At 52.6% G+C, this 19087-nt stretch overlaps 9 protein-coding genes across 9 annotated transcripts; 4 read left to right on the top strand and 5 right to left on the bottom strand.

Annotated features, from left to right (window-relative positions):
* Positions 1-103: 103 nt before the first annotated feature.
* On the bottom strand, positions 104-1361 carry BDW47DRAFT_96230 (uncharacterized protein). Its single transcript, XM_024820318.1, has 4 exons — positions 1146-1361; positions 917-1084; positions 734-863; positions 104-665 (listed from the first exon to the last, which is right to left on the bottom strand). Exons 1-4 carry the CDS (start codon positions 1245-1247, stop codon positions 559-561), a joined length of 507 nt encoding a protein of 168 aa, XP_024667357.1. The 5' UTR covers positions 1248-1361; the 3' UTR covers positions 104-558.
* A 78-nt stretch (positions 1362-1439) lies between these two features.
* BDW47DRAFT_114163 (uncharacterized protein) lies at positions 1440-3091 on the top strand. Its single transcript, XM_024814594.1, has 3 exons — positions 1440-1510; positions 1573-2245; positions 2314-3091. The coding sequence occupies exons 1-3, from the start codon at positions 1477-1479 to the stop codon at positions 3035-3037; spliced, it is 1431 nt and encodes a 476-aa protein (XP_024667356.1). The 5' UTR covers positions 1440-1476; the 3' UTR covers positions 3038-3091.
* Positions 3092-4068: 977 nt separating this feature from the next.
* BDW47DRAFT_114160 (guided entry of tail-anchored proteins factor 1) lies at positions 4069-5184 on the bottom strand. Its single transcript, XM_024814593.1, has 3 exons — positions 4861-5184; positions 4602-4788; positions 4069-4504 (listed from the first exon to the last, which is right to left on the bottom strand). Exons 1-3 carry the CDS (start codon positions 4945-4947, stop codon positions 4176-4178), a joined length of 603 nt encoding a protein of 200 aa, XP_024667355.1. The 5' UTR covers positions 4948-5184; the 3' UTR covers positions 4069-4175.
* Positions 5185-5189: 5 nt separating this feature from the next.
* Positions 5190-6468, top strand: BDW47DRAFT_114159 (uncharacterized protein). The gene has a single exon (XM_024814592.1). The coding sequence runs from the start codon at positions 5345-5347 to the stop codon at positions 6410-6412; it is 1068 nt and encodes a 355-aa protein (XP_024667354.1). The 5' UTR covers positions 5190-5344; the 3' UTR covers positions 6413-6468.
* Position 6469: 1 nt separating this feature from the next.
* Positions 6470-7317, bottom strand: BDW47DRAFT_114158 (4F5 domain protein). Its single transcript, XM_024814591.1, has 3 exons — positions 7110-7317; positions 6943-7027; positions 6470-6852 (listed from the first exon to the last, which is right to left on the bottom strand). Exons 1-3 carry the CDS (start codon positions 7170-7172, stop codon positions 6818-6820), a joined length of 183 nt encoding a protein of 60 aa, XP_024667353.1. The 5' UTR covers positions 7173-7317; the 3' UTR covers positions 6470-6817.
* A 201-nt stretch (positions 7318-7518) lies between these two features.
* Positions 7519-8688, bottom strand: BDW47DRAFT_121308 (uncharacterized protein; the record flags this gene model as incomplete). Its single annotated transcript, XM_024815608.1, has 2 exons — positions 7519-7552; positions 8159-8688. 2 exons carry the CDS (start codon positions 8686-8688, stop codon positions 7519-7521), a joined length of 564 nt encoding a protein of 187 aa, XP_024667352.1.
* A 579-nt stretch (positions 8689-9267) lies between these two features.
* On the top strand, positions 9268-11083 carry BDW47DRAFT_96152 (beta-ketoacyl [acyl carrier protein] synthase domain-containing protein). Its single transcript, XM_024820316.1, has 4 exons — positions 9268-10232; positions 10288-10801; positions 10861-10983; positions 11039-11083. The coding sequence occupies exons 1-3, from the start codon at positions 9553-9555 to the stop codon at positions 10900-10902; spliced, it is 1236 nt and encodes a 411-aa protein (XP_024667351.1). The 5' UTR covers positions 9268-9552; the 3' UTR covers positions 10903-10983; positions 11039-11083.
* On the top strand, positions 11084-18100 carry BDW47DRAFT_96153 (KR-domain-containing protein). The gene is made up of 11 exons (XM_024820317.1): positions 11084-11142; positions 11193-11646; positions 11855-12304; positions 12361-14537; positions 14588-14684; positions 14739-14764; positions 14816-15664; positions 15730-16017; positions 16079-16153; positions 16210-16550; positions 16611-18100. The coding sequence occupies exons 2-11, from the start codon at positions 11259-11261 to the stop codon at positions 18016-18018; spliced, it is 6099 nt and encodes a 2032-aa protein (XP_024667350.1). The 5' UTR covers positions 11084-11142; positions 11193-11258; the 3' UTR covers positions 18019-18100.
* Positions 18101-18443: 343 nt separating this feature from the next.
* BDW47DRAFT_114133 (uncharacterized protein) lies at positions 18444-18970 on the bottom strand. Its single transcript, XM_024814590.1, has 2 exons — positions 18783-18970; positions 18444-18701 (listed from the first exon to the last, which is right to left on the bottom strand). Exons 1-2 carry the CDS (start codon positions 18845-18847, stop codon positions 18578-18580), a joined length of 189 nt encoding a protein of 62 aa, XP_024667349.1. The 5' UTR covers positions 18848-18970; the 3' UTR covers positions 18444-18577.
* Between the last annotated feature and the right edge of the window lie 117 nt (positions 18971-19087).

Raw genomic sequence — 19087 nt, 5'->3', positions numbered from 1 at the left:
TGTTTTTTCTTGCTTCTTGGCTTTCAATTCAATTGTTATTCAACGATCAATGGAGGTGTATGAGACGCGAGGGTTTCTATTCCTGTAGTCTTAAATACCCGTGGCTGATCCGGATCACCGTGTCCAGTGATCTTGGCCACACACCTTACATAGCCCGTCGTACATGAAACCAAAGCCGCAACTTCCTGGAAGAAACAACATGCCCGTGATGCTCTCTATCTCTCCGATCCACTATGCGCTCATCCCAAGACCTAAGCAGGACTAAACCCTCATGAACAAGACCTAGCGACACAAGTAGCAGCAAGCCTCGTGTCTTCTCATTTAATTCCCGTGATGATGCCAGTCAGTTAGCCCCATGTCAACCGGTTGGTTACAAGTACCGCAATCCCTCTCTCGGCTGATTGATTGACTGACTGGCTGACTGATCCGTACATTGCTAGCGATCACCAGGCGTGCACAGGCAGTCTACCCCAGCTAGCAACGGAAATCTTTTTCAATCTGCTAATCGTGTCCCAAAAGATTTATAAGAAGGAGCAGAAGATGAATAAAAAAACACACTCATGGGTTGTCGGTTTTGTTCGCCCGCTGTTGCCCCTCATAGAGACCGGTGTAGTACCCAGCATAATACCAGGACATCATTAGGTTCTTTAGCCCTTCGTCTTGAACTGTTTGCTTGTTAGTTTCATATAAGTCAAGGAGTTTGTACTAGTACATATACGGGATCGTTACTTACCTTGTGAGAGCATTGGGTGTGGCATAGGCGTGGCTGTTATTGGTGTTGGTGTTGCTGCCGTGGGACCGGCCTGCTGCTGATTCCCTCTAACCGGTGGCGGGTTAGACGCTGCAGCAGGTTCTTCCATAGCCTGTAGATTGAAAGATGAGCATGCGCAGCTAGACAACCGATAATCGAGCATACCTCTGACACCTCAGCTTTCTGACTCTCAGCCTCGACGGCTTCTCCATCTTCCCCTTCTTCCATAGCATCAACCTGCACATCATCCCCCCGACCCGCCTGCTCAGCATCTTCAGCCTCTCTCAAGACATCATCAACATTTTCCCCTTTAGCGTGGATGCTGTGGTAGAGCTGTTGTTGTTCATTAGTCTCTGGACGTGTAAATCACGTGCGCCATGGGACGAGAACGGACCTTGTATTCCTCGACGGCCTCGTCCCAGCTCTGCACGAGCGCCGAGTCGTCCCAGATTTCTTCCTCTGTTAGCGGTTTGGAGGCATTCTTTGTCTTCCCCATGGCATCTATTTCAATAAAGAATTCGTTGCTGTGGTTGTAGTTGTAGAAGTAATGATGGAATAGTTCCTGACTAAGTGGGTGCAATAAACATGCGGAGCTAACTGACCGCTTGGCGCTTGTTCCGTCGGGGGAAGAAAAATTGGAGGGCAGAAAAAAAAAAAAAGTCTCCCGCATCTCTCAAAATCTAGAGCCTTTCACGTTCTAGTTTTACCACATTACAATCATAGCAATGGCTCCCGATAAGAAGGATAAGAAGCGTAAGGGTATGTTTCTATTTTCTTATTTCCCTTTTGACGGTCGAACGTCTGATACTAACGGTTGACAGCGCCCGCCGCCGCCGTCGCGCCCGCTGCCGACTCGCCCGCGAAGAAGACCAAGAAAGCCAGCGAGACGACCAAGGAGAAGAGCGCGCCGAAGCCCGCTGTGAAGAAGACTAAGGATACTGAGGAGAAGCCCGCCGCCAAGGCGAAGAAGGCCAATGATGAGAAGCCGACGAGACAGGTCAAGCCTCGCAAGCGTGCGGCTGATTTCCTGACCGACGATGAGAGTGCGGCGGAGGAGGCTGTTCCTGTCAAGTCCAAGGCCAAGGTCGAGGCCGAGTCGAAGAAGTCGAGTAACAAGAAGTCCAAGAAGGAGGATGGTTCCGCTGCTCCCGCCCCGAAGGCCGCTACCAAGACCGCCAGTGCGAAGGCCAGCCCCAAGGCTAGCAAGAAGGTGGAGGTCGCTGAGGAGTCCGACTCCGACTCCGATGATGTGTCTGCTGCGCCGGATGCCGCTGAGAGTGATGACAATGAGGATGAGGAAGATGACCAGACTGCGGCGCTTATCAGGGGCTTTGAGAGCAGCGGTGACGAGGACGAGTCTGGAGATGAGGGTTTCGACCCCAGCAAGCCCGTGCCTAAGATCCCTGACTCCAAGAAGACGAAGCGCAAGCTCCTGAAGAAGCAGAAGGAGGAGAAGAGTGGTAACTCGGAAGAGCCCGGTACCGTCTACATTGGGTGAGTCTCATCTTTTCTTCCTTTTCCTCATCTTTTCTCCTCGCTTCTTTCAAGCTAATACGTAACAGTCGTATCCCCCACGGTTTCTACGAACACCAGATGCGCGCCTACTTCTCTCAATTCGGCGAAATCACCCGTCTGCGTCTCTCGCGGAACCGTCTCACCGGCCGCTCCAAGCACTACGCGTTCGTGGAGTTCAACTCCACCTCGGTGGCCAAGATCGTCGCCGGAACCATGGACAACTACCTGATGTACGGCCACATCCTGAAGTGCAAGTACGTGCCGGCCGAGCAGCTGCACCCGGAGATCTGGAAGGGCGCCAACCGCCGGTTCAAGCACACCCCGTGGAACCGCATCGAGAAGAAGCGACTGGACAAGGGCAAGACGCGGGAGCAGTGGACTGAGCGCATCGAGCGCGAGCAGAAGAGACGGCTGGCCAAGGCCGAGAAGCTCAAGGCTATGGGGTACGAGTTCGACATGCCAGAGCTGATGAGCGTCGACCAGGTGCCTGTCCAGGAAGAGAAGGAAGAGACCAAGGCCGTCGAGGCTGCTGAGGAGCCGACCAAGGCCATCGAGGAGGCTCCTGCTGCTGAGAAGGAGACCAAGGAGACCAAGGCTGATGATACCCAGAAGAAGTCCAAGAAGGAAAAGAAGCAGCCGGCTTCGGAGCAGGGCACGCCTAAGCAGAGCACTCCTAAGCAGGGTAAGGCGGAGCCGAAAGTCGACGTGACGCCTTCGTCTGCCAGCAAGGCGGCCAAGAAGGGTGGAAAGAAGAGCAAGGCCAAGGCGTAGATGTCTATTTCAATTCCTCTTTGTTTTTAGTGCATAATGGTGTATATCTCCTAGGTCATCAGATTATTGTTCAATTTCATGCCCAACAGATTCTCTGTTATCTATACTGTAACGCGTAACGAAGGAAGCATGGAGTATAATCTGTTAGACGAAGCCGGTGCTTGGGCGGGCTACATTAATACTTATGAACACGCATAGACAGTACAAGATAATCATTACATAATACAACCAGATATACACCCACTAACCCGAATCAGCCTAGCCTCTCCACCCACCAACCGAGCAATAAAAGCAGCTCTCGTCCCACTCGCTTCAATTTTTTCCTTCTCTTCCTCTCTCAACTCCTCGCTCGAAAGATCGCATTCAAAGCTTACACACAGAGAATTTCTCGATTCTCTCTCCTCTCCACGAGGAATCCCACGCTTTGGGGAAAGTCCCCGGACACCCTAGCCAACCGTTTCTTTCGGGGAACAACCGGCTAGGCAATGCGGAGACGCGCCGCCACAGAAGCAATTTGACAGCGGCTGACGGCCCTATTTCTCCCCCGGCGCTCTGCTCCATGTCCGACGCTGGTCCTCTGATCGGTGGAAATAATGGTTGGCATGGTGGGGTGCTGGAGGGAGGTCTTTATTGGGTTGCCTTTCGTCGAGGTTTTATAGTCATGCGATTGCCTGGTCCTACTGGTTTTCAGAAGGGCTGGGTAACTCAATGGGGCTCATTCTTGAGGCGAGGAGTTCATTCATCTTTTTTTCTCTTTTGAGTCTGTAGCTTATGGGAAAGCGGTGATTGGGGCCTTTCGTATTATGTACGAGGTCGTGGTTGCAGATGCCTTGTCGAAGGGGCCGGACTCCTTTTTCAACTTATATATAGATGAACCCTCCCCCTGCCCTTTGACACCGATATTCATGGTTCGCGTGATGATATACCAATCATAGAGTCAAGCACAGATACTCCTATAGGAGTTGGTGACGATAAACGATTGTTTCTATCTGATGAACATAACGCCTTGGATATTATTACACCAACTATCATAATTGAAAATCATAACATGCAATTCAATAATCAAGACTCCCATATGGCTTCACTTCATGCTATCATCCTCGTATAAATGTAATCAAAACATAGTAAGCAAGCATAATCATTGCGATTTCTGCGCCTTAGCCGCACCCTGTGCCGGCCCTGCCACCCCACCCCCCTGCAAAACCACACTCGTAGCAACCTCTGCCACCGCCGAAATCACCGTCGCGCACACATTGCTCCAAACCTGGATACTGACCGACCCGAGCGGCGCCCGCGGGAACGACAGAACCCACTCCACAACGTAGGGGAACCAAGCCTGCGGCAGCGCAAACACTGGCGTCTTGGAGTACCAGAATTGGAGGAAGATCTTGAGTCCGTTCGTGCTGAGCCAGCGGGCAGTTTTGACGCTCCAGTCGAAGGAGGTCTTTTGCGAGACGAGTTGCTTGTCTGTAGACCCGACCCCGTTAGCTTTAGTTCCTCTTTGATTCCTTGAGAGTGTCTGCAAAGGCTCTGCCAATGCAGACGTTCGCTAGAGGAGACGTACTCAGAGCTTCGTATTCCTCCATCGTCTTGTCGTGTCGTCGGCGGATCTTCGCCCACTTGGCGAATTCGTCCTGCGAGCTTGTGTTGTTCATCTCGCGCTTCAGCTGCACCACCTCGCGCTTGAGCCGGCTTTGTTCCCGGGCATTTTTCGACGTTGTCGTAGGGACTTTAAGGTAGAGCTGCCAGAGCTATTTGATGAAATCAGTCAGGGGGTTGTTGGAACTTGGTGTAAACCAGGAGGGGCTGTAGGGACACCATACCAGGTTGTCGATCGTAGCGGCTCCGATAGTGTTGATTAGGAAAATCGCGACATGGACGAAGAAGACCGTCCAGATGAGTGATAACATGGCGTGGACGTAGGGAGTTGACCGTTAAGAAGAGTCGGTGGAAGTGACCGCAGAACGCGGGGATAGGGATCCAGAATAGGAGAAGAGCGTTTAAGAAGAATGCCGGATTGATTGGCAAGCGGAACACTGATAACCCCGATGAAGACGGAGAAAGAAGAAGCCAGAAGACAAACACAAAAACAGCCCGAAGATGAGAATGACGTTGCGCCGCTGGCCGATCTCTTTTTCCGCCCGCCGGGGGGGTTTGGTCTCCGCCTGCTCTTTGGTTATCGGACCTCCACCTCTCTCCCCTCCATTAGCTGCGCCTGACACAACGATACGGAAATTGAAGAGATCCACAATGCCTGACAGCGGATGAATCTGGTCAATGTCGCCTCCGTACCACTGAGAACCACCAATGGCAGTCCCAGGCAATGATGCTTTCCAGGACCTCTGCCGGATCTTCTCCGCCAGAAAGGAGCGCATTCTTGAAATCGAGTTTCTCCCTCCGGCGCTGGGCCCGCTCCTTCAAGATGGATGTTCGATAGGGGTTACGAAGAAGCACGTCGTAAAGGCGTTTACCGTCGCAAGGCGCATATTCTTCAAAGCGCTGGACGCCGCCAACTCGGCTTCTGCCCCTCCAAGGAAGGACACCGATACCAAAACCGATGCCGAGCTAGCTGTCTGCACCGAGATCATCCTACTGTACGACTGCGAGCATCTCACAGCCTGCAACTGGCGCAAGAGACGCTTACTCTCCTTGCTCCCGCCCCACGACCACGATGACCTAGACCCTGCCCAACGGCAGGCCGTTATCCAAGCGCTGGACAACGAGCTCTCCCTGATGAAGACATATCAGTGTTCCCCGCTGCCCCGACATACCAAGTCCCCGACTCTGTGGCAGCATCGGCTCTGGGTTCTCGACTATAAGATGCGTGTGCAGCCCCGCGATGTGAGGTCGGATGTCTTCGCGCTATTGAACACCGAACTGTCTACAGTCCTCCGCGCAGGCGAGCTCCACCCGAAGAACTACTACGCCTTTAATTATATGCGACTGTTCTACGGCCGTTTGTCTCGAGACACGGAGGAGGGTCCCGCCGTGCTGGCGCGGTCCATTCTGGAGCCGACTTTAACATGGTGTCTGGGGCACCCTGCGGATATATCCGGCTGGGGGTTCCTGCTTTATCTACTAGAGGCCGTTCCGGACCAGGCTGTCTGTGAGGACACGGTCGACAAGGTGCTTGGGTATGCGATTGGGATCCGCTGGGAGGGGGAGAGCCTATATACCTTTGTCGACCTGGCTGTCCGGGCCTTTACCGCCATGGGTCGGGCAACGAGGATTCTGGGAATGAGCGTCACGGCTGCTGAAACCTTCACCTCGCGGTTGGACCACAGACCAGCGCGTTGGAAGACCTGGCGCGATGCTGCCAAGGAAGTCTGGACTGTAAAGCCGAGAGGCGGGGGGACGGCCGTCGATCCCGCCTAGAGCGCGCTACGATTCTTGACATGGTGACCTCGGCCTGGACTCTTCAACCCTACGATCGATCCACATCCATCTTATAAACAGTTTAATTATGGTATAGCGACCGTAACTCGTCACGAATTATCTTGCCCCCTTTTCGCTCACGGGGGGGTGAAAGCAACGCCACAATTAATTAACGCCTCGCTAGTGTAGATGTAGGTATAGATGTAGGTGTAGATGCAGGTGTAGATGAGATGACGGTATGCGGGTTCCTCCTGACCAAGCCAGTGCATATAGTCCCAACTGGACTGATCATTCCCAGAGCAGAAGGCGCTCGTCGCGGGAACAAGCAGATGCAGCGGGAGACTATGGCAAAGGCGAGAGATCGGAGAAGTCCCACCAAGACGCGGACGCGGGTTCAGGAACCGATCATTTGTTGGGGGCATCGGTTTTTTTGGCATCGGCTGTTCATGAAGAAGATAACAAGTTAGTCGGGGAATCCAGAAAGCCAGAAAGGATCTTTTATCGTCCAAGAGGATGGATGAGGGACGTACCTGCGGCCTGCTTCAGGCGCATCTTCGCGGCGTCATCCTCCTTCTTCTTCTGCAGGCTTGTGCCATCCAGGTTGGTACCGCCTTTCTATAGAGGTGTGAGTTGCATCATTCAAAAATAAAGGAGGATATGGAAGAAGGGAGAAGGGAAAAAGGGAGGGACAACTAACCTTGGAAGCATTCTTCTTCTCGTTCTTCTTACGAGCGTTTTCTCTCTGGTTGCCGCGAGCCATTTTGTTTGTTTGTTTCTTTTCTTTTCTTTGGCTTCGTTTTTTGTCGTTGCTTTTTGCAAAAGATGGAGGGTAGAAATGAACTTCTTGACGGTTGTAGAGAGAAGCACAGGCGTCAAAGAAGTAGTCTGAGGTGGGTGGAGATAACAAAGGCGTCCAAATCTTACTCGCGCCTTTTTTTTTCTCCCTCTATTTTTTTACCCTTTTTTTTTTTTTTTTTTTTTTTTCTTCCACTCCGCATCCCGGCAAATCCTCTCCGCTTTCGCCTCCCTCGGTTTTTTACTTCTACTTCCACTGCGGATTTCTCCAGGAACAAAAAAAGTATACTATTGGATAAAAGAGTTTTGTATTATATGTGGTTTATACTTTGGTATCTGAGAATTCTACGTGGTTTGAAAGGGATGGGGTTCTATATATATACCTGGCTTCAGAAAATGTATACATCGAATACATCGGCTTCAGTCGGCGCTTGGGAACTAAGCAACTATCCCCTTCATTTCTGGGGAGACTTTCAATGGTATCTTCTGTGCGACATTCGTCGGCAATGCGATCCCAGCAGATTCAAACGAAATGATCCGGGTCTTTACCCTCCTTCACCGGGACTAGATACATATCTCGGTGGATCTAGGTCGAAATAGGTATAGATGTAAGGTTGAGGCGCTTTCCCTATCAAAGTGGTCTAGATCTCTCCTCCAGTCGTCAGGTTCACTAAGTGGATTGAGGGCTGGATACAACGCTGAATTGATGACGTGAGTGCAACTACTGTTGATACCAGATGGATCCTCCAAACGGCAGAGAAAGAATGTTCCCTCGATGAAAATAAAAGTACATAAGTTTGGCAATGACACCCCACCCAGCGCCGGTGTTCAAGCATTTTGTGGTGGGCGGAATTCCGTTCAGAAGGCGAGATAACAGCTCCAAAGCCTGTATCATGGCAATCCAGTCTCCGAGCAACACCCCATCACAGCTCATGACAAATTTCAACGTACTCCTTGATATGCTCGGGGAAATCCCTCTCCCACAGTTGATCACCGGTGAAATACTCGGTGGCTTTCTTGCATCGCTCCTCATCCATGAAGCGGGCAAGGCTGGGGAGAGAGCCGGCGACCGCTGACCGCGCGTGGCTGTTGACACAGTCGACGAAAGGCTGCACGGCTTCACGGTCATGGCACAAGTGCTTGCCCTGGAGCTTGTGCTGGCACTTCTCGACAGTGTCGAACACCAGCTTGTCCAAAAAGGCAGTGAAGGCCTCTTTGGTGTCGTGGGCATCGCAGTAGTTCGCGCCATCTTCCACCAATTCGCCGATGATATGTTCCCTGACGGCGTGGTTCCACGTTTGCGGAGTGGGCTGGCAGCCAGCGGCGCAGGATTCACGTTGCACGTGGTGGATAAAACGGCCGGGCAGCTCGCTCAACGCGGAGACGGTCGCGAGGCAGGAGGTGCCCAGCTGCGCGGACACAGCGGGAACCATCGCGCTACAGACGATGCTGGCGACCGTGATGGGGCTGCTGAGCTTCATGGTTGGAGGTATAGAGGGCGGTCGAGGATTCTGGGCTCAGGTGAAAGTGTTGGTTTGGAGTTCTGGGGCAACAAGGAGGGATCGAAATCCAGGGCATTGGGATTCTCTGCTGTCTTATATATATGGGCGTGGGAATTCTCCAGAGCCCATGGACCTGGGAAAGTTGGTCGCAATCAGCTGGAAGCAAGGGTCATGTCAATTTCCAACAGTATTTCCCCTGAATCTGGCATGTTCCGCACGTTCCAAAGGGATCTCTCGATCCTCAATCGATACCTAGATATTACCTCCCATTAGCAATCCGGACAAGCTTCCGGCCAATGGCTATCTCGCCCCTCCACGGAGGGGGTCTCGACTGGGCATGCTGGTGCGATGTCTCAATTGTCGATCACAATATTCCTGGCCCTCAATGGAATGGTTCATATATGGAATGCCGATTTGGTTGGGTCGCGGAGAATGTGAGCTGTTGTCAGGAGTCTGATCGGTAGTGAGAGTCGCAGGTATCATGAAACTCCCCCGCTGGTTTGTGCTGCGTGGCTTTTGTAGCCCCTTATTTTTCACTGTCACAGTCTGTCAAATCTTTTCGGTGGCGCCTTCAGGGTAGACATCGACTGTTATGCTAGTGTGAAGGATGGTGTTCACCGACATAAGAGCTGCGTACGGACCGAAATATAACCTGTCTCTTGACACCACGCCGTTGGGCACAACACCTGCAGACCAGGTTTACCCTGACTCATCCAGCATGGAAACTCGAATAGAGTATCAAGACCATGTATAAAGGTAGACTGTCCCATTCCCTTGCTTCTTCCGTAGTACCTTTCCCGACGCGAAGTACTACCTACGCCCCTTGCATTGTTTACCGCAATAATGAGCTCTATTGATTTGAAATTCCCCGACCAATGTGGCAACAACGATAATCTTTTGGGAAAATTGGATCCTACTGTCAAAGCAGATTCAAGTGTCTGCTCCGAAGAGCCTTGCAAGCAGCCTCGAGGAGATATCCATTCCGACCCTAACCGCGGCACTGATCATCACCACGTCAATGATGAACCCCCCAGCCAGGTGCCAATCGCAATTGTGGGGATGGCCGTCCGACTACCCGGTGGGGTGAGGTCGACTGACAGCTTTTGGGACCTGTTGCTCAGTCAGAAGGATGTCAGCCGGGAAGTCCCCCAAGACCGCTACAACATCGACGCATTCTACAGTGACACCCAATCGCGAGCTGTGAAAACAAGACGTGGGTTTTTCCTAGACCATGATCTGGCCGATACGGATCCCTCTGCATTCAAGATGTGGGGGACCGAAGCCGGTCACATGGACCCCCAGCAGAGGCTTCTGCTCGAGGTTGTCTGGGAGTGCATGGAGAACGCGGGTCAAGTGGACTGGCGCGGGAAAGATATCGGATGCTATGTTGGAAACTTCGGCGAGGACTGGCTGGAGATGTCTATGAGAGACCCGCTGTTCACGAGTCGATACCACGTCTTCGGTGCATCCGACTTTGCGCTGTCCAATCGAATCTCTTATGAGTATGATCTCAGAGGTCCCAGGTGAGTTTCAGACCTGATACCTGGTAGAGACGTATAGTCTAACCAAAAAGTGCAGTCTCACGATCAGGTCGGCCTGCTCGGCGTCCATGTCCGGTCTCCATGTAGCCTGCCAGTCTGTAGCGTCCAAAGAGTGCTCCTCTGCCGTGGTCGCCGGCTCGAGCATCTTCCTGACACCGACCATGACGAAATGCATGTCGGAGAATATGGTGCTCGCTCCTGATGGGGCATGCAAAACCTTCGACAGGAATGCGGATGGTTTTGCCCGAGGCGAAGCAGTCAACGCCGTCTATATCAAAAGGCTGGATGACGCGGTCCGCGATGGTGACCCAATCCGTGCGGTCATCCGGGCAACGATGAACACCTGTGATGGGCAGTCCAGCAGTTTGGCCATACCCAGCGCTGATGCCCAGGAGAGTTTGATTCGAAAGATTTATACCAGAGCCGGGATAGCCGATCCGACCAAGACTGGGCTTTTCGAGTGCCATGGGACTGGAACCAGTGCTGGAGATTTAGCGGAGACCGAAGCTATCTCCCGTGTGTTTGGGGAGAAAGGGGTTCACATTGGGGCCGTAAGTTTTGGTCCAAGGGTCTTCTACATCAGGCTATCTCGTAACTGACACAAAAACAGGTGAAACCAAACGTTGGACGTCCGAAGGTGCCTCTGGTCTGACCAGTGTCATCAAAGGTGTTCTTGCGCTAGAGCATCGCGCGATCCCCCCGGTTGCCCGCCTCAAAAATCGCAATCCGAACGGTAAACTGGCAGCCTGCTATTACAGCCGTCCTCCTTGCTGACCATCCAATCCCAGTTTCGCTTAGCCTTCGCATCGCGAAGGAGCTGACACCATGGCCCGAAGACCGCGACGAGCTCGTGAGCGTGAACAGTTTTGGCATAGGAGGCGCAAACTCACATGTAGGCCCGACTAATCAGTAAGATGTGGGTGGTGCTGCTCACACAAACAGGTCATCCTAGAGTCAGCGCGATCCCATCTGTCGAGAGAGAATGGCGGATCGGTAGGAAGGAGACACATGGCTCCATTTCTCGTGCCCGTCTCCGCCACAAGTGCGAATTCTCTCGCAAGACAAATCCAGTATGTGAAAGATTATTGCAAGTCCCGGACAGTCGCCGCTCTAGACCTTGCCCATACGCTTGGGGCTCGACGTGACCATCGTCGACATCGCGCATTTGCCGTTACAACCGGGGAGGATATCATATCAGAGCTTCCCGCTTTCGAATCGGGTGTTGCCTCCACCAAGCCACTGGAACAATTGGTCTTTGTTTTCACTGGCCAAGGGGCTCAGTGGCCTGGGATGGGGAAAGAGCTTATACCAGCGTTTGACGGTTTCCGGGCAGACATTCGCCGGTTGGACAATGTTCTTCAATCGCTGCCCGATCCTCCCACTTGGAGCATGGAAAGTACGTGCAAGACAACAGACATAATCATCACCTCAGCACAACCAGGACTTCCAGAGCCCAGGGTTTTCTGTCATTATGGTTCCCTTTACATTCAATTGCCCTCTCTTCCTGCCTCTTCGTGCCTCTACCCTCTCACTGTGCCTCGTCGTTATCCTCAGACATAAAGTTAGATTCCCGTGTCACTTGATTCCGCACTAACAGTTCTTAGACACGATCTGTGCTTTTGACGATGCGTCGTTGTTTACACAGGCCGAGTTTGCCCAGCCCTTGTGCGTCGCGATTCAGATCGGTTTGGTCAACCTGCTTGGATCATGGGGTATCGCTCCCACACTGGTGGTTGGTCATTCCAGCGGCGAGATTGCCGCTGCGTACGCTGCTCACTCGATCACTGCTGATGCAGCCATCACCATTGCATATTATCGAGGCCAAGCAGCAAAGTGTCACACTAGACCGGGGGGGATGGTGGCTGTAGGCCTCGGCCGAGATGCTGTGACGCAATACTTGAATGACGGCGTCGTGGTGGCCTGTGAGAACAGCCCTCAAAGTACTGTGCTCTCCGGGGATGCAGAGGCCGTCAGCCAAATGATTCGCTTTCTCAACGACGAGCACCCAGACATATTGACCACTCGTCTAGATGTGAACACGGCCTATCACTCCCGTGAGTTGTTCCATGCCCATATCTCCCATTTCTTTGCCGCTGCTAACCCACTGTAGACCACATGGCCGAGATTGGGCACATCTTCGAAAAAATGATTCGCGGTCGAGCTCCAGCCTGTACACCGCAGATCCCAATGTACTCCACTGTGCTGGGCAGGTCTCTTACTATATCTGATCAGTTAGACAGCAGGTATTGGAGGAACAACTTAGAACTGCCCGTCCTCTTCTCAACAACAATCAAGAAAGTACTCCACGATTTGCAGAGCCAGGCTATGTGTTTTGCAGAGATAGGACCTCACTGTCCCCTTTCTGGCCCTCTCCGACAGATGTTCAAAGAGGCAAAGATTAAGCCAACACCAAACTATGTGGCTACTCTGTGCAAGAACCAGCACCAGTCGATTAACATCATCCAATCGGTGGGACGCATGTTTCTCAACGGCATTAAAGTGTCTTTCCCTGCTCTTAATGGGGCAGGAACCGTATTATTTGACCTACCGCCATATCCATGGGACTATAGTACAAAGCAGTGGATGGAGAGCCGAGTTACAAAGGGATGGCGCATGCGTCAGCATGGCCACCATGAACTGCTCGGGTCTCGAGTCCTGGAGTCAAATGATCTGGAGCCGTCGTGGCGGAACATACTTCGCCTTGAAGATAGCCCGTGGCTCGCTGATCACAAGTTCTCCGGCTGCATAGTGTATCCCAGTGCCGGGCATATTGCCGCAGTTGGCGAGGCAATCCGTCAGGTATCTGGTGCCTCTCGGTACGTGATTCGAAACATGCTTATCAAGAACGCGCTGGTTTTGGACGCGCAGGACGACGTAGAGCTGATGACAAGCTTGCGCCCGGTGACGCTGACCGACGTGCTGGACTCGGACTGGTACCAATTCGTCATTCATTCATACAACGGCACGGAATGGCGCAAGCACTGCACTGGACATGTCACCGCTGTGCATGATGCTGTGCCAGCCGGCGAGCCGGCCCCACCGTTCTTGCGCCATGTCGATACTGGTCTACAATACCGCTCTTTAAGGGAGCTGGGACTCGATTATGGACCGCATTTTCAGGGCCTTGACGGCGTAACGGCTGATCCAATATCTGAGACAGCACGAGGGAGAATCACCATACAGGAGCCCTTGGAACAAATCGATACTTATTCGGTCCACCCTACTGTCATCGATAAAGCACTGCAGTTAATGACCGTGGCGGGCACGCGAGGAATCGCCCGACACATGGATCGGGTCGCAATTCCAGTCTCCTTTGACAAGGTCTACTGCGGTTGTGGAAACCCCGGAGAACTGCGAGCGCAGGCGACCTGTCGAAAGGCTGCGCATGGTAATTTCATGGCAGACAGCCTTGTCGTCGGATCCACGGAGGTGATCCTGGATATCCAGGGCGTCAAGTCTTTCGCTATGGAGGCCGACGATCACGGCAATAGCTTTAATGACGGCCTGCGGTCGGCTCGAACTGACTGGCAACCGGATATCGAGTTTGTCCCATCGTTAGCTGACTTGTTGCCTCCGGCTCCCCCACGAATGGAACTCGAGCTCCATGTGATAGAGCAGATTTGTGCACTACAAATTATGATCATGTACCGCTCAACTCAGAACATCACCCCAAAGGCTTCTTACCTTTTGAATTACAAACACTGGCTAGCGCAGTGCGTGGAAAAATTCCAGCATGGAAATCACGCTCTAGTGCCGGAAGCTCAGGAGTGGACGGCGATGGATCCGGAGCAACAAGAATCACTGCGTGCGTCTTTATCGAGGCGTGCGGAAGAGAACTTTCAGAGCGAGTCTGCTCAAATGATAGCACGTTTTTCCAGCCGCATCGCAGCGAGTGTTGAAGGTATCTTCCGCGGAGAAGTGTCCATGGTTGAATCCATGATGGTCAACAATGACCTTGAGCTCTTCTACAATAGTATATCGCACCCATCCGATTACAGGCCTTTCCTTTCTGCCCTTGGACGTTCGCGACCACACATGCGTGTCCTCGAGATAGGTGCAGGTACTGGTGGTATGACAGCGTCAACGCTTGAAGGCTTGGAGACGGCAAACGGCGTTAGGATGTTCTCCGAATACGTCTTTACCGATATCTCGCCGGGTTTCTTTTCCGCCGGGCGGGAGCGATTCAGAAATATTCCAAGAATGGTATTCAAGACCCTTGATATTACCCGCGACCCCGTCGAGCAGGGCTTCAGCGCGGCTTCTTTCGACCTGGTTGTGTGCTCCAACGTATGACCCTCAAGTCTCCACTAGGCACGCAGATGTTAATAGTTTTCCAGGTACTTCACGCCACTCCGGCACTACAGACAACGCTGTCCAATGTCCGTAAGCTTTTGGTCCCGGGGGGGTATCTATTCCTACAGGAGCTATGTCCAGGTAGGCTTTTGCTTCTCGATGCGCCGCCAGCATGGAACTGACCAATATCCACAGAAACATCCTTGATTGATGGCATCATGGTAGGTGTGTTCTCAGCAATAGATGAATTTATACTGAACATGGAAAAATAGGGCTTGCTGGAGGGGTGGTGGGTCGGTGAATGTGAAGGTCGTGTAGACCATCCATACATCTCCCCCTCCAGGTGGGATGAGGAGCTACGAATGGCTGGTTTTACTGGCGCCGAAGCTATGGCGTATGATAACGTGCAACCGTACCAGTTCAATGCCAACATCATATCGCGACTTCCTTCGGACGAACTCACTGGAGAGCACATCAGCCTTCTGTATGACGGGGCTATCACGGAATCAGCTCGATCTATTGAGAATGTATTTTTGCGGCAAGGATATTCGGTGAGCTGGTGTACCTTGGAATCCGGGGCCTGCGGAAATATCGTGTCGCTGCTTGACCTAAATTCCCCATTCTTCGATGGTATTTCGCAGCGTTCCTTCGATCTCTTCCGGGATTTCATCAACCGGGAACCGCCTAAAAGTATCCTGTGGGTAGCACGACACATTCAAATGGAGTGTGAGGATCCCCGATGGAGCCAAACCTTCGCCGTGGCTCGTTCAGTTCGATTGGAATCATCCATCCCGTTTGCAACTGTCGAGATGGATCCACCGAACCAACGGGGCTTAGATCTTCTCGTCAAGGTGTACCAAAAGTTTCAGTCACGTCTGTTATCTGGGTTAGAGCCAGATTACGAATACTCGATAAAACGCGGCTCTGTCTACACCTGTCGCTATCATCCCACAGACCTGTCGGAACGGGCGACCACACGCAGATGCCCCAATGGCGCAAGGAGACTGTCTATTGGAAGCACAGGCTTGTTGGACACCCTGCACTGGGTGCAGCATGAGCCTCGACTACCAGGCGCTGGGGAAGTCGAGATTGAGGTGCGATACGTCGCCCTGAACTTCAAGGTATGCTGCGGCAGGAACCCCAGAGTTACTGTTCGACTGGCTAACACGGCCGAATGACTGACCAGGACATGATGGTTGCGATGGGTTTCATCGGGCACAAAGATGATCTGGGTTTTGAAGCTTCCGGGATAGTCCGTGGCATCGGCCCTGGCCCACACGATCAAATCCTTCGTGTCGGTGATCGGGTTTCCGTCATGGGGAGCCCAATGTTCAGCACATCGGTTGTAGCTAAGAGCATCCAGTGTTGCAAGATTCCCGCAAAGCTGTCCCTGGAGAAGGCGGTGACCCTACCATGCGTCTACGCGACGGTCGTATACTCTCTCTTGACTGTTGGACGATTGCAAAGTGGACAGGTGTGTTACACTCTTGCTTGACGGTATATCGTGCTCACATAGCCGAGCTAATCATGCGCAGTCCGTCCTAGTACATTCAGCATGCGGTGGAGTGGGGCTAGCGGCAATTCAAGTCTGCCAAATGATAGGTGCAGAGGTGAGCTATACGCCTAAATCTATATGCCTAGTACGGGCACGAACTTACGTATCAAGATCTTCGCCACTGTCGGGAGTGAGGTCAAGGCCCAACATCTTGTCAACAACCACCACATACCGCGAGATCGGATATTCAACTCCAGAAACCCTAGTTTCAAGGAAGATGTTCTCGGGGTGACAGGGGGCCGAGGTGTCGATATCGTGCTGAACTCCCTCTCTGGGGAATGCCTACATGCGTCATGGGAGTGCGTCGCGGAGTTCGGGACCATGGTTGAAATCGGTAAGCGAGACATGATGGGACATGGGACATTGAGGATGGATCAATTCCAGGGTAACCGCTCTTTCTTTGGCGTTGACCTGCACCACATGGGTCTGCAAAGACCAGCTGAGGTCTTCCGGTAAGCCGTTTCCTGTAAACCTCTCCGCTCCCATCGCGAAACGCTGATAATCGGCATTAGAATTTTGCAACAAGCCATCGGGTATATTGAGCGAGGGCAGATTAAGCCTATCGAGCCGAGGACTATTTTTGAGGCCCACGAGGTGGAGGACGCGTTCAGGTACATGCAGACGGGTGAGCATATGGGCAAGATTCTCGTCCGCTTCCCCGAAGACCCGGTCCAGCTTCCAGTATCTACAGCAGAGGAACGTCTTTCGCTCTCGCCCGAGGTATCTTACCTCCTGGTCGGGGGGCTAGGGGGCCTTGGTCAGGCTGTATCCCGGTGGATGGTTGAAAGCGGAGCACGAAGCCTGGTATTCCTTTCTCGATCTGCCGGTCACTCTGCCGGTTTTGAGGCTTTCCATCACGAACTCAAGGTCATGGGGTGCTCGATCACCGCGGTGGCCGGGGATGTTGCCAATCCTGACGACGTCAAGCGAGCCCTCAACGCATGCCCGCACCCTGTCGCAGGGGTGATACAAATGGCGATGGTTCTGAAGGTAGGGGCCCTGGTATTGCATTTGAGACGGCGTATGAATACTGACACTAGGACGCAGGATCAAACTTTTGAGAAGATGACGCACGATGAATGGACGGGTGCCATCTCGCCCAAGATCGAAGGCACCTGGAACCTGTACCGCGCTTTGCAAGACCACCCACTGGATTTCTTCGTGTTATTCGGGTCCCTAGTCGGCCACTTGGCCAACGTCGGGCAAGCCAACTACGGCGCGGCCAATTGCTTCCACGAGGCCTTCGCCAAGTACAGCCGAGCCCGGGGATTCCCAAGCGCAGTGCTCGACCTGGGCGCCGTGAAGGATATCGGGTATGTCAGTGCGCATCCTGACCTTCTGCAGCGGTGCCTGGCCTCTTCAATAGAGCCCCTCGGGGAACGACAGCTTGTTCGCGCCTTGCAGGTTGCTATCGCCCAGGCGCGAGTACCCTTCAACCCAGACCAAGGCGCAGACCCCAGCTCCGTCATCGTTGGCCTGCAGCAACTGACCAACGAGCATTGCCGAACCACGTACCAGAGTGATCTCCGCCTTGCGCTCTTCAAGGAGGCAGACACTCAACACGAGAGCGGAGGATCTTCCCAGATGGACACCATCAACCAATTCATCGCCGACGCGGAACGCGACCCATCTATCCTGCACCTCCCGTCTTCGGTGGAATTGATGACGCTCGAGATCGCTCATCTCGTTCGCGCGGGGTCCGGGGATGAGACTGTCGAGGCGGCGGCGGAAATACCGATCGACTCGCTGATGACGATCGAGATCCGGAGCTGGCTGCGGAAACGGCTCAACGTTGATGTTCCGGCGATGAAGATTGCCAAGGGGAAGAATATTGGGGGGCTAAGCAAGTTTGTTCTTGAGGGGATTGACGAAAAGCTTCGGCTCAAGGGTGTTGGCACCGGGCAGGTTGCTAGTGAATGATAGCGCCATTGCCAGCTAAGCGATGACTGGCGCTGTGCGACTTTGTATTGAGCCATTTTGAATGCGTCGTAGATTCACTGTCCACGCATGGTAGCTCAAGGTTAAGTATACCAAGAGTTGGATACAGTAATTGATTTCTGATCAGAAGAAGAGAAGGGGGTGGTTATGTGGAACTATGGAATAGTAATAAGAAATACGTAGTCAATATAAAAGAGAGAGCTAGAGAGAAAGAGAGAGAGAGAAGGGCGAAGAGAAGAAGAAAGAGAGAAAAAGAGACGGGCACATGATGATGTTTACCTAACTGCAAATGGAATTCCCCGCCTGAGGTCCAAGATATATATGCGAGTCGCTTGACAGTAGATGCTACTTGTGTACCAGCCGATTGACTCATCTCGGTTAGATTGTGCAATTGTTGGTAGTTTACTGTTCGCCAGTAGCTTTGATCCTTTGAACATCAGATCTGTTGTGCATCACGATTGACTCGATTTTCGATTGGGCGCGTATGGCTCGCGCCTCGTGGTTGTCCTGCATGGATGGGTTCATGCATCTCAGGCGCTAACTAATCTGGAGCTATTTGGGTCTCCGCCTGGAAAGGGAACATTTCAACAGGTGAGGTCTTTAGAATAAGACATAAGAGTGGAATGATAGAGAAAACAAGAAAGGAAGCGCTCAGATACTGCACGGTAATGCCCCGGCGGTTATCGCAAAGACTAATGCACCTTGTCTCGACTCATCCGAACAAGAGAGCTAATTTAAGGAATTAGGCGCTTCGTGGAGTCTTCAGGAGCAGACAGTGACTGACGAGACAAAGTTGAAGAAGAATCCCCATCCAATGGGTTGGGGATTGTAAACAATGGCCGTTTCAGACCCTCCCCAGAGGTTGCATTGTCGGCCAGTCCTTCTATTTCCCCCGAGCCCTAAGGATACCACCTGCAGTCAAGCAGTCCTGTCGGCGGTTACAATGAATGCGATCAATTGTTGAACCTGGTTATTGACTTGTTTCAACTCCCGATCTCGGTCTATTGTTGCTAGTCTTTGTCTGTTTGTCTGCTGATTGATGGGCGAGTTC

The sequence above is a fragment of the Aspergillus candidus genome, assembly GCF_002847045.1.
Source record: "Aspergillus candidus strain CBS 102.13 unplaced genomic scaffold BDW47scaffold_96, whole genome shotgun sequence".
In the NCBI taxonomy this organism is placed as follows: Eukaryota; Fungi; Ascomycota; class Eurotiomycetes; order Eurotiales; family Aspergillaceae; genus Aspergillus; species Aspergillus candidus.
This window is presented reverse-complemented; position numbering and strand designations above follow the sequence as displayed.

What these genes read in the sequence shown, in the direction of transcription:
- BDW47DRAFT_96153 (XM_024820317.1), top strand. Translation starts at nt 11,259, where the DNA reads ATGGCTCCATTTCTCGTGCCCGTCTCCGCCACAAGTGCGAATTCTCTC. An exon ending in TCCCACTTGGAGCATGGAAA is followed by an intron (nt 11,647 to 11,854) that starts GTACGTGCAAGA and finishes AACAGTTCTTAG; the next exon opens with ACACGATCTGTGCTTTTGAC. An exon ending in ACCTGGTTGTGTGCTCCAAC is followed by an intron (nt 14,538 to 14,587) that starts GTATGACCCTCA and finishes ATAGTTTTCCAG; the next exon opens with GTACTTCACGCCACTCCGGC.
- BDW47DRAFT_114158 (XM_024814591.1), bottom strand. Translation starts at nt 7,172, where the DNA reads ATGGCTCGCGGCAACCAGAGAGAAAACGCTCGTAAGAAGAACGAGAAG. An exon ending in AGAAGAAGAATGCTTCCAAG is followed by an intron (nt 7,028 to 7,109) that starts GTTAGTTGTCCC and finishes ACACCTCTATAG; the next exon opens with AAAGGCGGTACCAACCTGGA. An exon ending in GCGCCTGAAGCAGGCCGCAG is followed by an intron (nt 6,853 to 6,942) that starts GTACGTCCCTCA and finishes CTTCATGAACAG; the next exon opens with CCGATGCCAAAAAAACCGAT.
- BDW47DRAFT_114160 (XM_024814593.1), bottom strand. Translation starts at nt 4,947, where the DNA reads ATGTTATCACTCATCTGGACGGTCTTCTTCGTCCATGTCGCGATTTTC. An exon ending in CCGCTACGATCGACAACCTG is followed by an intron (nt 4,789 to 4,860) that starts GTATGGTGTCCC and finishes TTCATCAAATAG; the next exon opens with CTCTGGCAGCTCTACCTTAA. An exon ending in GGAGGAATACGAAGCTCTGA is followed by an intron (nt 4,505 to 4,601) that starts GTACGTCTCCTC and finishes TCGGGTCTACAG; the next exon opens with ACAAGCAACTCGTCTCGCAA.
- BDW47DRAFT_114163 (XM_024814594.1), top strand. Translation starts at nt 1,477, where the DNA reads ATGGCTCCCGATAAGAAGGATAAGAAGCGTAAGG. An exon ending in GAAGGATAAGAAGCGTAAGG is followed by an intron (nt 1,511 to 1,572) that starts GTATGTTTCTAT and finishes AACGGTTGACAG; the next exon opens with CGCCCGCCGCCGCCGTCGCG. An exon ending in CCCGGTACCGTCTACATTGG is followed by an intron (nt 2,246 to 2,313) that starts GTGAGTCTCATC and finishes AATACGTAACAG; the next exon opens with TCGTATCCCCCACGGTTTCT.
- BDW47DRAFT_114133 (XM_024814590.1), bottom strand. Translation starts at nt 18,847, where the DNA reads ATGGGGATTCTTCTTCAACTTTGTCTCGTCAGTCACTGTCTGCTCCTG. An exon ending in CTGAAGACTCCACGAAGCGC is followed by an intron (nt 18,702 to 18,782) that starts CTAATTCCTTAA and finishes CCGGGGCATTAC; the next exon opens with CGTGCAGTATCTGAGCGCTT.
- BDW47DRAFT_114159 (XM_024814592.1), top strand. Translation starts at nt 5,345, where the DNA reads ATGGCAGTCCCAGGCAATGATGCTTTCCAGGACCTCTGCCGGATCTTC.
- BDW47DRAFT_96152 (XM_024820316.1), top strand. Translation starts at nt 9,553, where the DNA reads ATGAGCTCTATTGATTTGAAATTCCCCGACCAATGTGGCAACAACGAT. An exon ending in TATGATCTCAGAGGTCCCAG is followed by an intron (nt 10,233 to 10,287) that starts GTGAGTTTCAGA and finishes CAAAAAGTGCAG; the next exon opens with TCTCACGATCAGGTCGGCCT. An exon ending in AAGGGGTTCACATTGGGGCC is followed by an intron (nt 10,802 to 10,860) that starts GTAAGTTTTGGT and finishes ACACAAAAACAG; the next exon opens with GTGAAACCAAACGTTGGACG.
- BDW47DRAFT_96230 (XM_024820318.1), bottom strand. Translation starts at nt 1,247, where the DNA reads ATGGGGAAGACAAAGAATGCCTCCAAACCGCTAACAGAGGAAGAAATC. An exon ending in AGAAAGCTGAGGTGTCAGAG is followed by an intron (nt 864 to 916) that starts GTATGCTCGATT and finishes TTCAATCTACAG; the next exon opens with GCTATGGAAGAACCTGCTGC. An exon ending in ACACCCAATGCTCTCACAAG is followed by an intron (nt 666 to 733) that starts GTAAGTAACGAT and finishes ACAAGCAAACAG; the next exon opens with TTCAAGACGAAGGGCTAAAG.